This window comes from Loxodonta africana, chromosome 3, assembly GCF_030014295.1.
Source record: "Loxodonta africana isolate mLoxAfr1 chromosome 3, mLoxAfr1.hap2, whole genome shotgun sequence".
Classification (NCBI taxonomy): Eukaryota; Metazoa; Chordata; class Mammalia; order Proboscidea; family Elephantidae; genus Loxodonta; species Loxodonta africana.
This window is the reverse complement of record NC_087344.1, coordinates 34,940,031-34,959,324: the sequence shown is the minus strand read 5'-3', so window position 1 is coordinate 34,959,324 and position 19,294 is coordinate 34,940,031. Positions and strand designations below refer to the sequence as shown.

Sequence of the window (19,294 nt, the reverse complement as noted above, 5' to 3'; positions counted from 1 at the left end):
TCTGTGTGGATGCGTGCTTCTGGGGGGTATCAGGGAGCTGAGGTGGGGGCCCCACCAGGGCCTTCTGTCCGCCGCACGTGGTGCCATGGGGGGCAAACAAGATCTGCCCTTCCTGGGGGCTCCCAGCTGGGCTTGGGGCAGGGACAGTCAGGGGACATTCCAGCCCTGGCACAGAGCTTGGGCAGGGGCCCCAGGCCTGGAGGCTTGCTGTGCTGTACTGGTCTCCTGCCTCCTTGTGCCACATGGCTGCCCTGTCCAAGCCCTCCTCCCTGACCATCTGCCTGGAGAAGGCACGCCCAGGGGCAGCTAGTGTGTGTCTGGTCCCTGGGCAGGGCCCCCACCCCTCCAGATGCCGGCGGAGGGTCTGATTTCTGGGCTGGCCACACAGCCTGCTGGCCTCTGCAGGGGGTGTCTGCCCTGGCCTCACTAGGGCCCTGTGCCCAGGATGAGGTGTCTTTCTCCGCTCAGCGCTCAGTGCCCTGGATGACATTCTCTGAGTTGCCTGGCTTGGCCCTGCTGCCACCCTTCTCCCTGGTGATGTAGCTTCTGGCCATGCCCCCCCGCCCCATACTGGCTGGTACCCAGTGAGATTGATAAGGACCTTGGCTTGCTATCCTGGGTGTGGCTGTGCCTGCCCCATATCCCACACTAGCACAGACCAGCCTCAGCAGGAGCACCCTCAGGGCGCTGGCACACCCGGCCCACAGCCTAGGACAAGCAGCCTCCCCCAGAGGCCCCACCCCTGTACTCGGCCCCAGGAGCCCCCCTGACTCACCTGCTCTCCACCTGCAATGGGCCCATCTCGCAGAGAGGAGGAAGAAGAGAGAGGTCCCCCCCCCGCCCCTGTTCATTCCCCCACCCATGTCCTGCTCACCACAGCACAGCACACAGGCTCCTGAGAGATACTGAGGGAAGAGGCAATGCTAGTCTGATGGAGGGGACATTAGGACACAGAATGTGAAAAGCCCAAGCTCCAAGGGTCACAAAGTGACATCTGGAAATGGCAGACAGTGGACAGTCCCCTTCGGTCCTAGAAACAGGGATGTCAATGGCTCTTAGAACTTGACTCAAATAGGAAATTTGGCCACTGCTGTCCTGAACTTCGGACCTAAGCCCCATGGCCAGAGGAGGCAGACACCAGCAGAATGAACCGGTAGAATATGCCACTCCATCAGGGTTGCTGAGAATGTTAAGCAACATGGCAACAAGGCTGGGTGGCAGTCAGGGGCAGCTGACCTAGAGGGTCAGAGGCTGAGACGGAAGGGACAGCAGTGCCAACCAAGAGTGGAGGAAGAGGGTCTCGGAAAGAAGGACACCATGCAGTGGACCCAGGGGACAACTTAGCCCTGTCTGCAGACCTGGGCCCCTGCACACGCCCGCTCCACTGGTCTCTGGGTCTCCTAGGGTGCTGGTGGCTGTCCTGAGACCTTTCCCAGGCGCCAGCTCAGCTCTGCGCCATGGGGATGAGGAGTCAGAGCCCCCACAGACTCTGGGACCTTCCCGAGACACCAGCTAATGACGTGCCCGAGCCCAAGTCTGGGCGGGCGCTGCGCCACCTGGCTGACTCAGCGTGGAAACTCCTCGTGGGCAGCCCCAGTAACATGTCATCAGGCGGAGGCGCTGACGCAGGATGGGTGGGGGATTCCACAGTGGGGTGGGGGCAGAGTAGAGAGCAGCACCTACGTGGGCCCCCTTGGGGCCTTGTCTGCTGTGTCCTCAGCTGACCACTTTCCTCACAAGGTGCTCCAGCCTGCCCACCCCAGGCTGCCTGAGTTTGTCTCTGCTGCCCTCAGGCCCCATGAGGTCTCCGGGGACAGCAGTGGTACTGGGAAGCAAACAAAGGCAGCTTTAAGAGTTGGGCGGGGGGGGGCAGGAAACTCTTCAGACAGGGATTGGACTGGACTATGGGATAGAAAAAGACACCGGTGAAGAGCGAGCTTCTTGGATCAAGCAGACACATGAGACTATGTGGGCAGCTTCTGTCTGGAGCGAAGATGAGAGGCCAGAGGGGGTCAGAAGCTGGCTGAATGGGCACAAAAATAGACGGCGGAGGGAAGGAATGTGCTGTCTCGTTGGGGGGAGAGCAATTAGGAGTATATAGCAAGGTGTTTATAAATTATCATATGAGAGACTGATTTGACTTGTAATGTTTCACTTAAAGCACAATAAAAATCAATAAACAAATAAAATGTTAAAAGAGTTGGGGGCAGGAGTCATGGGCATATGGCCAGCAGGAGGCCAGGGAAGTAGGGGTGGCTCCTGGAATTTGGGAGAGGTTGGAAAGCCCTCTCCCTTCCCAGCTGCCTCTTCCCAGCAGGGGCATGCTTTAACCCTGCCCCTGGTTCCTTCTAGCTCCCCTTCCAGCCATCTTCTTAGAGTCCCACATGCCCTTCCATGCCTCCTCCATCCCAGCGCATGGCCCCTTCTCCCAGAGGCGCCCAGACTCTCAGCAAGAACACTGCTCTTGCACACAATAGGGCCAAATTGGGGTGGGTGGGCAGGGAGGGTCATCAAGGAGCTCAGGCCCAAAGCCCTGCCTGGGGGTGGCACAAGGACAGAGGCAGGAGATGGGCAGGCGGAGGGTCCCACCCAGGGTCCAAGTTTGGAGCTGAGGGGATGGGGGGGGACGGACAGTGCTCAGGGCCCAGAAATGGAGTGGGAGAGGTAGGTATGCAGAGCCTGGCAGCCTGGGCTGACCTGGGCCACCGAGGGGCCCCTAGGAGAGACCCTGCCTTGCCAGGAACTCCACACCCCCAGGAGCTGAGCTCCAGGTGTTCAGGAAAACCACAGCCCATTTCCCACACCCTAGGTCACAGCATTGTGTCGCTTCAGTCAGATAAGGGCCCAGGCGGCCACCCTCTGTTCCCAGAAGCACTTCCGGCAGCCCAGCCCCCACCCCCTCACCTGGCTGGAGGAGGCCCCTGTCCTTCCCTGTGATGAGACCCTCAGCTGGACAGAGACCTAGGGTGGGGCAGGGAGTAGGGACAAGAGGGGTCTACTTCCTAGCCTGGACTGGCCACCTGCTCTCCCTGCCTGGCCCCAGACCTAGGGCAGCCGCAGAGGCCAGTGAAGGGGACGGAGATCCCAGGCTGCCCCAGCTGCTGGGACATGGGACCACTGATCATGTGGGACAGGCTGTCAGGCTCAGCCACCAGGAGCCCCAAACAGGTTATCACCCCTACCCATCCCCTCTGCTGTGGCTTTCTGACATTTGGGGCATGGTCCCTCCTCCCCAGCTGGTTGAGCTGGCCTGCCCCTCTCCAGCCCCTACGAGGGCTTCAGGGCCCCTCAAAGCAGCTCTGCTGGGGGTGGGGAAAGGAGGCACAGACCCCCCACCCACCACGGATGCCATCTCTCCAGGAAGCTTCAGGTTGGGGTACTTTTCAGAGATGGGATGGATTCTGGCCAGGGGTGCTCCTTGAACCTCCTTTAGGTACTTTCTAGGGGACAAAGGGGACCAGAATGGCTGTGCCACCCCGGAGCGATCCCCATTTCTCAGGGCTCCTGGGGCTCCCTGGGTGGCTGAAGCACCCAGCAGACCCTGGGCCCTGTCTGCCAGAGGCTGAGGGAGGCCCCAACTGGTGCCCAGGTGAGAACCTGGGATGACTCGTCCCCCAGGATGGACGGGGATGTGGGAATGGTGGGGGTCAGGGGAGTGCCTGAATCAGAGCTGGGGACAGCTAGACCCCACCCATATCTTCTTTGGTGGAAGGCACTGCTCTGAGTTCTCCAGCCCCCAGGATTCCCTCCTGGAGAATTCCCTCCAGAGAGGAGGAGGGAGGGAGGGAGAGAGGACGGGGGGGGGGGCAGTGAGAAAGAGGGGAGGAGGAAGGAAGGAGGAGGGGACAGGGAAGCAGGAGAGGAAAGAGGAGGAGGGAGAAAAAGGAGGGAAAGAGGGAGGGAGGGGGAGGAAGAGGGACGGGGAGAGCGGCACCTCTGGGCCTGAGTCACTTGGGAAGCACTCCCTGTCAGCCTCCTGAAGCCCCCCCCAACTGCAGGATTCAGATGGCTTCTGTTGTGCTGCCTACCTGTGGTTTCCTGGAATATTGTGGAGCCCCATACCTGCCAGGTGGGCAGGGGACCCATACCTCACTGCGCCCAGACATCATCTTCTGCCCGCCTCTCCCAGACAGTCACCTTGCAGGCATGGGGCATCTTGGAGCCTGCAGAGGCAGGTGGGCCTCCAGGGACCCAGAGGAGGGTGGGTGTGTGACGCCCCAGGGTGAAAGAGCTGCACTCTGGGAAGCCTCGTTCATTCGCTGGCATCTGCTTAGGCTCTGATATGGGGGACACCAGGGATGTGGGGGCAGCACGTACAGCCCAGACCTTTGGGCTCAGGATAGGGTGGGCTCAGGATAGGGCAGGCCACATTGCAGACGTGCCATCCCCTGCTCCAGGCCCAGGACCCAGGCGAGTAATCTCAGGTGGGACAGCACTGTTTTCCTTGGTAGCAGGGAAATGTACCCAGACCTTCTCCTACAGAATGACACGGCCCTGCCAATCCCAGGGCGCGGGGTGGAGGGATTGGGTGGCACAGGCCCTGTTGCCAGTGGGGAGAGTTGAACAGCACTGACGACCACCACGGGGACACGCCTGACCATGACCATGAGGCATGTACGATGGGAACCACATCAGTGTCAGCCAAGCCAGGGCCTTGGGCAGAGAAAGAGGTAGGAAGCATCAGGGTACAGAGGCCCAGGGGGATGTCAGGGCATGGGAGACCAGTGCTGGGTGTTAGGAGGTGACCCCGTGGTAACAAGGGCCGTGGATTTCTGAAGACGCCCTGGTGGGGTGCCCAGTAGGGACTTTCCGAGCCTGCCTAATGTGAGGCTGGTTCAAACCCTCTCTCCTGTGCCCAGCCCCAATTCACCCTGAGCTGTTCTCAGGCATCTGAGAGTTGGAAGGGCCATCCATGCCCAAGTCAGAGGCAGCCAGGCTGCAGAAGGGGAGACTTTACCCAGATCTGCTGGAGGGGACTTGGGGCTCCAGGACCCTGGTCACAGTGACAAATGTGTGCTCTTGCCTCTCAACTGGGACCCCCCACTCTAGGCCACAGATTGTCACTGCAGAGGTAGGGCAGGGCAGGGTTAGGTGGGACGGGGTGGGGGCAATGTGGGCAGTGGGACGGGACAGATTGGGGGGTAGGGTGAGGAGGGCAGCACAGGGTGGGTGGCTGAGGCGGGTCCAGGCTGTGTGGCTGTGTCTGGGTCAGCCTTGGACACGGGATCCAGGTCTGGACTGGGCCCCTCACCAGCGCTGTGACCTGGGTAACCCTCTTTCACCTCTGAGCCCTAGTTTCCTCCTGTCTGGCAGGGACAGTAGCACAGTCTCCCAGGCCCCGTCAGACTCCCTTCTTCTCGCTGCTGCCTCCAATGCACTCCCTCCCAGCCCTTTGATTTCGGGACACACGGCGGTCGAGGGCGCCCTCTAGCGGTGCCTTGCCATGGCTCCCCGAGGGAGTGCAGCCCCCGCCCACTCCTCGGTCCCTCCGGCCCATAATGGAGAGAGCTTCGGGGATTTCGCCTCCGCTAGAGTCCCTCCCCGTGCCCAGGCTGTGCCGGAGTCGGAGACTCGGGTGTGAAGGGTCCTCCTTGGTGGGGGCAGGGCCGGCGACAGGCGCTCCTCGAAAGGCAGGGCAATAACGGGCCGGGGTCGGGGGGAGTTGGAGAAGAGGGGCGGGGCGCCGGTGACGGGCGTGCAGGGGGGCGGTGCAGGAGCCGGGGGTGGACCTGGACTGGGGAGCGGGGTTGTAGGCGGGCTCTGGTGTTGTTGGTAGGGGGGCTTTGGTGCACCCCAGGGGCCGTGGTCTCCAGATCTGCGTCTTGGGCTCTGAATCCGTCTGCAGCCTGGGCGCTGGCTGCCAAAATTCCCCGCACCCCAACCCGGTTTGAGCCGGGATGTTGGAGGCCAAGCAGCTGGGATGAGGGGCTGGCAGGCCAGCAGTGGCTGCTCAGGAGGTCGCCTCCGCATTCTGCGACATCCCTGACCTCCTCATCCCTGACCTCCTGACGCCCTCCAGGACCGGCCTCTGAGACCCAGCAGAGAAGGTGCCTGAGGGGCAGCGGGAGGGCGTCTGCGCTGGGATCCCCAGGGCGCGTGGGGGCCGGCGGGGCTCAGCCAGACCCGCTAATGCAGCCGCGTTTGTAACAAAGTAGGCTTTATAGGTCCCCGAGAGGGCGAGCGTCAGAGGCGCTCCAGGTTAGGAGCCCCGGTGGCCCGCGGCCTTGCGTCCCTCGCGCTCTTCCTCGCGCTCGTCCTCCACCGGCCCCGGGTAGGGTTCCTGCGTCGGGGCCCCGCCGCCTGCGAGCGGTTGCCCCGCGTCCGGGGCCTCGGCGTCCCAGAGGTCGAGCGGCAGCCCCGTGGGGCCGGGAGTTGGGGCCTCAGCTTCCTGTGGCGGCGGGGGGCGCCGCTGAGCCGAGGAGGGTCGCCCGCCGCCGGGGCCCCGGGGCGGTGCGAGCCTGCGTGCGCCTGGCCTATTGGGGGCGCGGGCCAGGGGCGGTGGCGCCGAGGAGGCAGTGTCGCAGACAGGCCGGGGTCCCGACGGCGCGTGCGGGGGGCGACAGGCCAGGCGAGAACCACCCAGGCGCGGCCACAGGTCTGTCTCGCCGTTGTGCAGAAGCACAAAGCGGCGCTGCGACAGCAGGGGCAGCATCTTCTGGTTGCGCAGGCTCTTCTGGAAGGTCTCCAGCGCCAGGTCTGTGGGTGTGGGGAGGGCGAGTGGGGAGGGCGAGTGAGGGGCACTGGGAGGGTGGGCAGGGGGAGGGGCGGGGAGCGTGAGGAGTGGGACCCAGGCTTTTAGAGAAGGGGTGTGGGGTTCTAGGTAGGCCCTTCTATGTTGGAGGGCCCGGGTTTGTGGAGATCTGTGCTTGGGGCTGTGGCCAGGGGTTGAGGGCCCTGAAGGTGTGGAGGGGGCTCCTCCATAGGGGCTCACCCAGGGTCTCCACGACCACACCCGGGATCACTTCCTTCAGGACCTCACAGTTGGTGTGCAGGGCAGGGTTGGAGTTCATTTCCAGCAGCCACACCTGGGGCCAACACTGGTCAGTAGCCCCATCCCCAAGCCTCCTCCGCCAGCAGGAGGTCGAGGCCCTGGTCCCCATTAAGCTGGGTGCCCTTGAACAGGGCACTTGTGTCTGTCGTTTCATTCCTCCTATTTGCCCAGGAGCTGAGGCAGTAAGAGCCTATCTGGGATTGGGAGCTGCCTCGAGGAAGGGGTATAACTCTGTCCCAGTGGGAGCAGGGGGCTCAGCCCCTTGGACACGTCCACCTCCAGGGCTGGATGGACCACGGTGGGTCTGGCTGGATGGTCAGGGTATGCACAGATGGCCCCTACCTATTTCACCTACCAACCCTGCCTACTTGCACCTACCAACCTGGCCCCACTGCCTGCATGCTCAACCACACCTTGAAGTTCTCATCGATCAGGAAGTCACAGCCAATGAGGTCGAAGTAGCCTAGCTTGCACTCCAGCTTGGACTTGACCGCCAGGAAGCAGTGGGCCATGATCTGCTGCATCCGCTTCTGTGGAGTGGGGGACTGTCAGTCAGGGCCCACCACCTGCTTGTTGCCTCCCAGCCTGCACAGTCAAGCCACATCTCTCATCTGCAGCTCTCACCTGCACACCCACCTATACCCTCGCTTGCGCACTCATCTGTACCCACACCTGCACAGCTATACCTCTATCTCACCTGCACAACCAGCTGTACCCTTACCTTTCACACTCAGGTTCTTATAGTCACATACTCACAGCCAGAAACTCATTCACACCAGCTTTAGTCATTCGACAAATTCACGGAGCTTCTATGATGTGCCACATACTGGGCGTACAAGAGTGAACAAAGTGTACACGGAATCCATGCCCTTGAACAGCTCCCTCATACCAGGGGGGATAGACATATGTAATACAGAAATTATTACATAGGTTGTGCAGCGTAATAGGTGATAAATAGTAAGGGAAAAATGAAGCAGGGTAAGGGGATCACAAGTTCTGGGGGTGTAATGTAAAATGGGGTGTGGTCTGACTGTGCCTCATTGAGGGGATAGTGAGCAGGCAACAGGAGGAGGAGCCATGGGGGTGTTATATCTGGGGGAGGAACAACAGTCATCAGGAGGGGGCATGCTTGGGGTTTTCAAGGAACAGAGCAAGGCTCCTGTGGCTGGGGTGGAGAACAGACGGGGAGAGTAGGAGGCGAGGCCACAGAGATGGTGCCAGTTAGAGCAGGGGGACACAGGAAGGACCTTTTACTCTGAGACCATTGCAGGTCGAGCATAGGAGGGACATGTCTGCCCATGTATTACTAGGCTCCTTCTGTCTGCTGTGCTGGGAAGAGACAGAAGGGGCCAGGAGGAAGCTGTTACAATAATCCAGGTGGCCAACTGGATTGGCTGATGAATGGATTGTGAGCTGTGAAGGAGAAGTGAATGATGATTCCTAGGTGTTTTGGTCTGAGACTCTGGAAGGATGGAGTCCCCATCGATTGAGGAATGGAGAAGGGCTAGGTAGTCTGAGACGGCCATGGACTTGCAGGTGGGGTGTTGACAGGCAGCGGGATAGAAGATGAGTTCAGGAGAGAGGTCAGGGCCAGATGGTTAAATGTGTAGTCTTAAGCATATAAATGGAATTTAAAACCAGGAGATGGGCTGTCATCACAAACGAGTGCATATAAAAAGAAAAGCATCTAGCTGAGCCTGGGTCTCCAGTGTGCAGAAGGCAGGAAATGAGGGGCCAGCAAAGGGGGCCAGGAGGGAACTGGCAAGGTCTTTGAAACCACAGGAGAAAGTACATCAGAAAGTGAGCTGTTGTGTCCAAAGCAACTGATGGGTCAGGTAAGAGGAGGGCTGGGAACTGACCCCTAGATTTAGCAAGGTGGAGTCACTGGTGACCTCAACAAGAGTGTTTCAGTGGCACAGCGGAGGGTGAAGCCTCAATGGAGTAGGCTCAAGAGAGACGAGGACATCATCAAAAACGGTGGCATAAGGACCTCCAAAAATTCACTTTGCATAAAAGCAACCAAAAAAAAAAAAAAAAAACTGGAAAACATGGTCAGAATAAACTTTTTCAGAACTCTGAAAATTAACCAAAGATTTACAGCAACTTGGGGAGCATTTATTCAGGAAAAGTGGCTGAATCTCAGTAAGAACTGTGAGTTTCATGGCGTCTTAACCTGCCCTAGACCCATACCCTGCTTCCCAGCTCAGCAGTAGCCTTGAAAAATAACAGCCCACTTTTCTACTATTGGAGGGAGCAGAACAAACCTCATTCACAAAGAATTGTAATTACTTGTTTTGCCTTGGAAAACACCACTTGAAAGGCCTATCTTTATTTTAACCTGATTCAGATTTTGCCTAGTGCTAAAAGCCTCACCCTGGAGAGTGTTTATCAAGAACATTTACAAGCGAGTATTTTAACACTGGGGCCCTGGTGGAGCAGTGGTTAAAAGCTATGGCTGTTAACCAAAAGGTTGGCAGTTTGAATCTATCAGCTTCTCCTTAAAAAAACCCTATAGGAGTTCTACTCTGTCCTATAGGGTTGCTATGAATCAGAACTGACTTGATGGCAATGGGTATTGGTTTTAACACTGCAGCTGCCTTGGACAATGGATAACAGTTGGAACAAACAATAGACTATCAAAAAAAAAAAAAGAAAAAAGAAAAAGCTGAGGAATGAGATAGCATATGGGCTTTGAAAAGCTCTGACATATTCCTGGTAATAAAGAAGGACGCATTCAAGCATAGCATTGTGAGCATGCTAAAGAAAGACTGGAAGGCCTTAGGGTCTCGCCTCTGGCTGATGTTGAGGCTTTATGTAAGCAGGAAGTGAAAGCTAAGGCAGAGTTGTAAACTGTCTGGGTGAGTGTTGAAGATGTACCCCAACAACACACACGCACAGTTGCTCCGAAAAGACTGGGAGATTTATCAGTTTCAGGCATTTAAAGGAATACATGTCCAATCATTAGGTGACCACTAAGCTAACCAAGTAGAGACTTCAGTGGTCACTCACAACAAAGAATACGGACTTTACAGAATTAGTTCAGAAAGGTCACTAAAACAACAACAACTACAACAAGCAGCAACAACAACAAACCTTGGGGAGAGAGAAGAACTGATTTTCAGAGTTGTCACATTATATTATTTAAAATATCAACTTTTCAACAAAAAGTTATAAGACATGTAAAGAAGAAAGAAAGCGTGGCACATGCACGGGGAAAGAAAATCAATAGAAAGTGTTCTTGAGGAAGCCCAGGACAGCCAAAAAAAATCTTAAGAAAGAACATTGTAGGACTCACACTTCCCAATTTCAAAACTTCCTACAAAGCTACAATAATCAAGACAAGGTGGTACTGGCACAGGATCCCACCAACCCAGACCCAGAGCCGTTGAGTCAATTTCGACTCATCTTAGGCATAGGTTAACACAATAGAATTGAGAGTCCAGAAATATACTCATACATCTATGGTCAGTTGATTTTTGACAAGGGTGCTGAGACCATTCAGTGGGGGAACGAATAGTTTTAACAAATGGTGCCAGAACAACTGGATACCCACATGTAAGAGAATGAAGTTAGACCCCTACCTCACACCATATACAAAACTAACTCAAAATGCATCAAAGACCTAAATGTAAGAGCTAAAAGTATAAAACTCTTAGAAGAAAACATAGTGTAAATCTTTGTGACCTTGTGACATCAAGAACACAATCAACAAAAGAAAACAATAGATACACTGGATTTTATCAAAATAAAAGCTTTTGTGTTTAAAACAACACTATCAAGAAAATGAAGACAATCCAAGGAATGAGAGGGATATTTGCAAATCATGTATCTGATAAGGGTCTGCTGTTATTGTTAGGTGCCACTAAGTTGATTCCAACTCAGCGACCACATGTACAACAGAGCAAAACGCTGCCTGGTCCCTCGCCATCCTCATAATCGTTATGTCTGAGCCCATTATTGCAGCTACTGTGTCATTCCATCTTGTTGAGGTTCTTCCTCTTTTTTGATGACCCTCTACCAAGCATGATGTCCTTCTCCATGAACTGGTCCCTCCTGATAACATGTCCAAAATATGTGAGACAAAGTCTTATCATCCTTGCTTCTAAGGAGCATTCTGGCTGTATGTCTTCCAAGACAGATTTGTTCATTCTTCTGCCAGTCCATGCTATATTCAATATTCTTCACCAACACCATAATTCAAAAGTTTCAATGCTTCTTCGGTCTTCCTGATTCATTGTCCAGCTTTCACATGCATATGAGGCAACTGAAAACACCATGGCTAGGGTCAGCACACCTTAGTCTTCAAGGTGACATCTTTGGTTTTCAACACTTTAAAGAGGTCTTTAGCGGCAGATTTGCCCAATGCAATGCATCTTTTGATTTCTTGACTGCTGCTTTCTTGGGTGTTGATTGCAGATCCAAGTATAATAAAATCCTTGACAACTTCAATCTTTTCTCCATTTATCATGATGTTGCTCATTGGTCCAGTTGTGAGAATTTTTGTTTTCTTTATGTAGAGTTGTAATCCATACTGAAGGCTGTTGTCTTTGATCTTCATCAGTAAGAGCTTCAAGTCCTCAGCAGGCAAGGTTGTGGGATCTGCATAAGGGAGGCTGTTAATGAGTCTTCCTCCAATCCTGATGGCCCATGCTTCATCATGTAATCCAGATTCTTGGATTATTTGCTCACCATACAGATTGAATAAGTATGGTGAAAGGATACAACCCTGATGCACACCTTTCCTGACTTTAAACTACACAGTATCCGCTTGTCCTGTTTGAATGACTGCCTCTTTATCTATGCACAGCTTCCTCATGAAAAAGTAAGTGTTCCGGAATTACCCATCCTTCACAATGTTACCCATAATTTGTTACGATCCACACAGTCCAATGCCTCTTCATAGTCAGTAAAACACAGGTAAACATCCTTCTGGTGTTCTCTGCTTTCAGGCAGGATCCATCTGACGTCAGCAATGATATCCCTGGTTTCACGTCCTCTTCCAAGTCTATATTGAACTTCTGGGAGTTGTACGGCCATGTACTGCTACAACTGCTTTTGCAAAGTGGTTGCGGCAGTACATCCACAGAATTACCATATGACCGGACAAGTCTTCTCCTAGGTGTATACCCAAGAGAAGTGAAAACATGTCCACACAGAAATTTGTACACCAATATATATAGCAGCAATATTCACAATTGCCAAAAGGTGGAAATAGCTCAAATGCCCAAATAGGAATTATTTGGCCATAAAAAGGATTCATGCTATACCGTGAGTGAGCCTTTGAAAACATTATGCTAAGTGAAAAGCCACGTATTGTATGATCCGCTTACATGAAGTATCTAGAGTAGGCAAATCCATAGAGACAGAAAGTATATCAGTGGTTGCCAGAGGCTGGAAGGGTTGGGGAAGACTAGAGAAAGACTGCTGATAGGTATAGGGTTTCATTCTGGGGGTGATGAAATTGTTCTGGAATTAGTGGGGATGGTAACACCATCTTGTGAAAATCAGTGAAGTGTACACTTTAAAATGGTGAATTTTATGTTGTGTGAATTATATCTCAACTTTAAAAAAGTAGTGATGAGAAGGGGAATTGCAGACACCTCAAAGTGTCTGACTTCCATCACCCAGCTACACACTAGACATACTCTTTAGCACAGTCACACACACCCAGATGGCATATCACATGCCTTGTGCTGGGTCCCATACAGGTCATAACACCACCACACAAACACATACACAGAGACATACTTGCAGACACACACAGACACATAGACACGCACAGACACATACACACACAAACACAAAGACAGACACACACGCACAAACACAGATGAGCGCGCACACACACACAGATATACACACAGACGTAAGACACACACACAGATATACCAATACATATATATACACACAGACAAACACACACACACATAGACACACATGCATCAAGACAAGCACACACACAGATACACACACTCTCAGGGATCTGGCCCTGGGCTCCTGACCTGAGTGCCCCCTGCCCCCCTCCCCAGACAGACCGTGAAGGTGGTGAAGACCCAGTCTCTGGGGAGGCCCTTGGTTTTCCTAAACTTGTCGTTGATGTAGCGATTGAGGTGCTCCATGCTCCACACCGTGTCCTCTTTGAGCAGCACGTAGAGGGGGCTCTTCTTCTGCATGAACTGGGGTGGGGGGAGGAGGGAGTGAAGGCAGGGCCTAGAGACCACCCAGAACCCCCAGAGGCACTGCCCCATGGAGAGTTCTTCTACCACTAACAGCCCCCTAAAGAGACTTGCCCTGGCCCTGCTACCCAAGATGCACAGAGAGCCTGCTCCCCCAGACATCCTCCTGTGGCCCTGTCCACTGAGACCCTTTGACTGATGCCTCCATCCATGGAGACTCCTACTGAGACCCTCATCAGACCAGCTTCCCTTTGGGATTTCTCACCTGCTGAAGCCTCCCTCCTGGATGTGCCCACCTTGACTCCTCCCTACCAAGGCCCTCTGAAGAGACCCCTCCCTTCAACCTCTCTCTTGAGGGCCTCACAGGGACCCAGCACCACCATAGACTCCTCAAGACCCCCACCCCCTTGAGCACCATGGCCTCCATGACTTGATGCTACCAAAACCACAGCTCATATCCAGAGACCCTGGGACTCTAGTACAGGCTAGACCCCCGCTGCTTTCCCAAGCAGTGAACATCATCCTCTGATCCTGTCCCAAGGCTGCCCTGCCCTGTCTGCAGACAGGGGGTCCTCACCAATGGGGGCCTCACCTGGTTGGTCAAGTGGCCACTGAGGTCGTTGGAGTGGGGGTCGTAGAGCCCGAGGGTGAGGCGGGCGTAGCCGTGGCCAAAGAAGACCATGTAGGGCATGGCGCAGGCGATAAGCAGGTACGAACGCACGTCAAACTTCTTCCCGTCCAGCAGCAGTGGGTTCCGGATGTACCTAGGCCGGCACATGGGGCCACTGGAGTTGAGTTGCATGGTAGCTGGCCTGTGGCCCTGCATCATGGGGTCCTCGCCATGCCAGGGCCTCTATCAGCTCCTCAGTGCCCTTCCCTCCTGTCCCAGGTGTGACCCTTGGGCTCCCTCCTCTGGCTGAGAGCACTGGTAAGGCGACATTTCTGAACCTCCCCAGGTCTGGCTCCTAGATCCCAGCCCACTGCATGTTCAGCTCTCAATAGGAGCCCAGAAGATGGAAACAAATTGGGCCGGAGACGGCAGGAGGGCTGCCTGGAGGAGGAAGCTGCCTGGAGAAGGGGGAAGGGGCTTCTTGGAGGAGGAAGAGAGGGCTTTCTAGAGGAGGAGGGCTGTCTGGAACGGGGGGGAGGCTGTCTGGAGGAGGAAGGATCCCTGGAGAAGGAGGAGGGGGCTTCCTGGAGGAGAAGGGTGGCTTCAAAGGATGGCAGCCTTGGAGAGGAAGGGAGGGGAGGTCCCAGGTGGAGGAACCTGTAAGATCAGACTTGGAGTCAGGAACAAGCCACTGGGGAGGGGCTTTGGAGGGGGACAGTGAAGAACAGCTGTGACAGTGGGTGGCATCCACCCTGGTGGCAGAAGTAGCCACAGAAGTTCTTGAGAAAGGGAGGAGCGATTAGCTGAACTATGGCCATGAAGGCTGCTTTTTGGGGGTGGAGGTGGGGTGCTGGGGCTGGGCTGGGCTGAGGGACATACTGACCTCCACTCCCACCCCCTGCCCTGGAGCCTTTGTCCAGAGACCATGTGCTGGTGGTTCCCTGGGGGTGTCTTTTCTGTGTCCCTGACCGGATGTGACATCCCCCATCTCTGCGGCCCCCCCATGAGGTGAAATGAGCACTGGGAGGGGGGAGGGGCCTAGGTGCCCGGCAGAGGTGTTAACTAAGATACGGCAGGTGGGGTGAGTGCTCTGGACACCGCTTGATGAGGGGTGCTAATGAGCAGTTTCTATTGGCCACTGCAGTTTCCACGCCAGCCCTGAGAGATCATTCAGCAATTTAAAACTAATTGCCTTAAAAAAAAAAAAAATTAGGTGCTATTTTTTATAGCTAGGGCCCTGCAACCCGCTGATCTCCGAGAACCCTCACAGGCACCAGCGGGGCCCAGCATCCGCCCCCGCCAAAAGACTCCCCTGGTGGCACCCCTCCTCCGCCCCTGCCCCACACCTCTGAACAACCCGAGCCTGAGGCGCCCGGAATGGCATCTTGCGGTAGACAGGGTCATCCTCGATGCTCTGCGTCTTGGCCTGGAGGGCGGCTACCTCCTCCTGGTTCCTGAGCAGAAAGATGCCCTTGCCCTGGTTGGAGGCTGTGGGCTTGCAGATCCAGGTCTGTGTCTCTGCAGGGAGTGCCACGCTGAGCCCCTGGCTAGCCTCAGCCCTGCCCTTGCCCCTGCTGTAGCCCTGCCCCTGCTGCAGCCCTGACAACACACGCCCTGGCCACGCCCCCGCCTCAACTCTCCCTGTGCTCTGCCTACCCCCACCCCCTGCCTCCCCTTAGACCTAGCCGTGGCCCTGTCCTCCCCCCTACCCTGCTCACATCCCAGCCGTGGCCCAGCCTCTACCCTGTCTTTCCAGGGCAACTCCCCATAGGCTCCCCACACCTGCCTGGTGTCCACTGGCCTCACCATCAAACAGGGCGAAGAAGGCCTCTCGCTCATCCCTGATGTCCAGGCGGTAGGTCTCTGGGAAAAACTCTTCCATTCTCAGGATCCTGGGGAGGAGAGAGGTGAGGAGGATGTGTGTCTGTCCCCTGCCAGCCTGGCCAAGCAGCACAGGGGAGTTGGCTCCTGCAGCCTCCAGTCACACTGCCCTCCCGCCATTGCCTTTATAGGGCACTCTTTGGTCCTCCGCTAGGGGCACCTTCTGGATGCCTGGCCCCTCTCGTGGCTTTTCTCCCAGCCTGCACCAACTCAGACATTTGTGAGTGGTCAGCTCAGAGCTGTGCCTCCAGGGCACAGCACATGGCAGGTAGTCAAGCTAAGCCTGGAGGGTACCAGGCCTCAACTGTTGCGTTTCTTTGATCTGGGCTGCCCTTTTGTCCCTTTCCATCTAAAACCAGGTCACCTTTCCATCTAGACTGGAAACTGCCACTCCTGTCCAGCCTAAGTGCTTCTACCTCTGTGGCTGGAGGCACCTTGGGCTGGCCCACAGGCTCTCCTCATGGGATGTCCTTTCCAAATCGGTACCCCAGGAACATAAGACCTGGCTTGAGTGGGCAGCTTAGTTGTGTTTGGGGGGTGTCTGGAGAGATGGACGATGGCTAGGAGCATGGAGGTAAAATAGGGATGTGTGTGGATGGGTGGGTGGGCAGGAGGATAGATGGATTTTGGATGGAAGTGTGTGGTTGATTAAATTGATTTTGGATGGGTGGGTGGATGGATGGACGGACGGACGGACGGGCAGCAGGCTCAGTGGGTGAGCAGATGGATAGTGTAGACCAGAGCTGCTGGTGGAAGCAGGCAGGGTGTAGGGGAATGGGTGGGTAGGTGGATGAAAGATGCCACAATGTAACGTGAGCAGGTAGTGGGTGGACATGTGGCCGCCTGCCTTGATGGACAGGCAGGTGGGGTACTAGTTGTGGGTGGCTTGTTGGGTGGGTAGGTAGATGCATAAATGGGTGGGCAAGTGAAAGAATGGGTGGGTGGAGAGGCAAGTGGCCAGGTAGATGAATACTTGGAGGGATCAGGTGTAGGTGCGCAGGGGGTGGTGAAGGGGGGAATGCTTGGATGGCAGTGGTGGGGTCAACCAGGGAATGACTGAAGGGATGACAACCTGAATAGTTCTGTGGTGAGCTGTGGTGTGGAGGGGGAGTAGAGGGGAATTGACGTGTTTGGGGGTAGACCCATGTGTAGATAGGTGGAATGGGAGAGGTGGGTGGACTTGGTGAGTAATGAGGTGGGTTGTGAGTGTGCAGGAGTTGGACAGTCAAGAACAGTGCTGGACTGACGTTTGGAACCGCCAGGAGGCAGGTGGATGGGTTTCAGATGAATAACGCCATGGAGCCCTGGTGGCATAGTAGTTAAGAGCTCAGCTGCTAACCACAAGGTCGGTAGTCATATCCACCAGCCGCTCCTTGGAAACCCTATGGGGCAGTTCTGCTCTCTCCTATAGGGTTGCTGAAAGTCGGAACCAACTTGATGGCACCTAACGACAACGACAACATGGAACAGGTGGGCTGAGCATTCCTCTGTGAAGGACGAAGGTGGAGGGACGTGTCGGGCGGAACGGGTAGGTGGATAGGCTTACTTGGCTTGGTTGGACTGAGATGTCTTGTTGATCTTATTCACGACCCGCGAGTACTCCCTTAGGGCACTGAGCAGCCCTATCTTGGTTGTGAGCAGCTTGTTGTTGGGGAGCTGGTAGAGGAGCTGTTCACCTGGCACGACAGAGCCCTGGGAAGCATGAAGTGGCCACTGCGCAGCCATGGCTACCTCAGTGTCCTGACTACCCCGACTACCTTGACCACTGAGGCCACCCTTGCCACCATGGCCTCCCTGTATGGCAGCCTGACTCCATTTGCCCCTGCTCTTCAGGAGACCCCTGCAGGCTCCCACCTGGGTCTTGACCAGGGTCTTCCCCCTGACTACCTTCCCGAAAGCTGCAGTAAGTGTCCCGGCACTTGACCTCGCACCACTTGAGCTTGTAGTCCTCCCGCCGGCTGTCCTGGGTGCGATGCCAGCCTTTGCTCCTGCAGTAGGCGCTGATTCTGCAGGGGAGAGGAAGCAGTGACCCAGGCCTAGGGACCCTGGGAGAGAGGTGTGGGGACCTGGGGGGAGGGTCAGTGGTGATCCTGGCCTGGGGGCTCTGGGGGAGGGCAACAGTGACCCAGGTCTGGGGACCCTGGGAGAGGGGTGTGGGAACCCTGGAGGAGGGGCAGCAGTGACCTGGCCTGGGGACCCTGGGGGAAGGGTACGGGGACCCCAGGGTAGGGACAGCAGTGACTTGGGCCTGGGGACCCTGGGGAAGGAGTGTGGGGACCCCATCAGATGACGTGGGACTGCAGGCAGCAACCAGAACTAAGGCTGGGCACTGGGGCATGGGGCTGGGGGCAGTGAGAGCAGGCCACCCTCACATGGAGGCCCCGTTGGTGCCCCCGATGTAGAAGAAGGGGCCCTGCCCAGCACTGGGTAGCTGCTTCTCCCCCTCCAGCAGCTGCTCCTCCAGGCGCGCAGCCAGGGGCCTGGTGGCATCAGCGTCCTCCAGGAGCTCTGTGGGCAATGGGCAGTCAGAGGGTGGGTCCTGCCCTGTGGAGGCTCCCCTCTTCCCCAGCTCCTAGCTCTCAGACCCTGCTCACCTGCATCATGGTCCAACTGGCTCAGCTGCCGCAGAAGCCCCTCCTCTGGGCCACTGCCCATCGATCTCTGATGGGCCCAGCCTGAGGATAGGGTGGGGTCAGCCCAGGGGCGGAGGTGTCCGCAAGGCCCTGCCGCCCAGGCTTCTACCATTCCTAGCACCTCCTGGGCATCCCCCCACCACTAGCCTTGGCTGCAATTTCAGCCCAGGCTCAGACCCGGCCAGGGAGGGCTAAGGGCCTGTCACACCTCCCAGGACAGAGGTCACAGTTACCCCCATCTGGAGGTGGAGGTGCTCTGGATTGAAGACAGAGAGATGCCCTGGCCAAATGGCAACACCTTTGGGGCCTCGCTCCTTCTGTCTCAGGCCAGGGGGCTACACAGCAAGGGGCAGGGCACCTTTATCCTCCTTACCAGCAGGGCACAGCTGGGGCAAGGGAGGGGGACTAATGTGTAAGGCTGGGGCTGGGCCAGGCCATCCCCAGGAGGAGTGGGGGTCACAATGTCCATGATGACGTCACGTGTGACTCAGGGGCCCTTGTCCGGTAGAGAGCCGTGGGTCAGCATGGATGAGGGGCTGTGGGGCAGCAGGGGCTCAGGACACGGCTGGGGACAGGCAGGGGCAGTGCACCCACCATCCTGTTTAGCTGGCCAACCTCCCCTGCCCACCCAGCTGGCTCCTCTCATGGGCAAGGACCATGCATGGCTGTTGGACCTGGCTGGGTGTAACAGAGTGTGGCTGCAGCTCCACCTGGACCCAGGGGGCCTTCCCTGGGGGAGGGGGACACCTGCATGGGCTGACTTGTATTCACCTGGTGCTCGGGGGTGGCCTCGCCGGACCACTACCACCCTCGTTCTCTTGCTTCTTTTGGTGGCAGCTTGGGCTCGTGTCGGGGGTCCACGGTGGTGGATGAATCGGGTTCGGCCATGGGCTATGGGTATAGGGGCACCAGGACGGGGGCCCCTCTGAGCAGATTCAGGCCCCACCCTCCTACGGGGCCTCAGGGCTGCCTGAGGTCCTGCCCCTTGGCCCTGGCCCATGGT

The 19,294-nt window shown here is 56.4% G+C and overlaps 1 protein-coding gene across 1 annotated transcript; it reads right to left on the bottom strand.

Annotated features, from left to right (window-relative positions):
• Positions 1–6,816: 6,816 nt before the first annotated feature.
• Positions 6,817–18,322, bottom strand: TTLL10 (tubulin tyrosine ligase like 10). Its single transcript, XM_064279913.1, is given in 10 exon segments — positions 6,817–7,025; positions 7,405–7,521; positions 13,027–13,167; positions 13,760–13,931; positions 15,124–15,295; positions 15,584–15,669; positions 17,205–17,334; positions 17,546–17,664; positions 18,031–18,158; positions 18,161–18,322. Coding segments are annotated over 10 exon segments (1,413 nt in total). The 5' UTR covers positions 18,314–18,322; the 3' UTR covers positions 6,817–6,830.
• Positions 18,323–19,294: the final 972 nt, after the last annotated feature.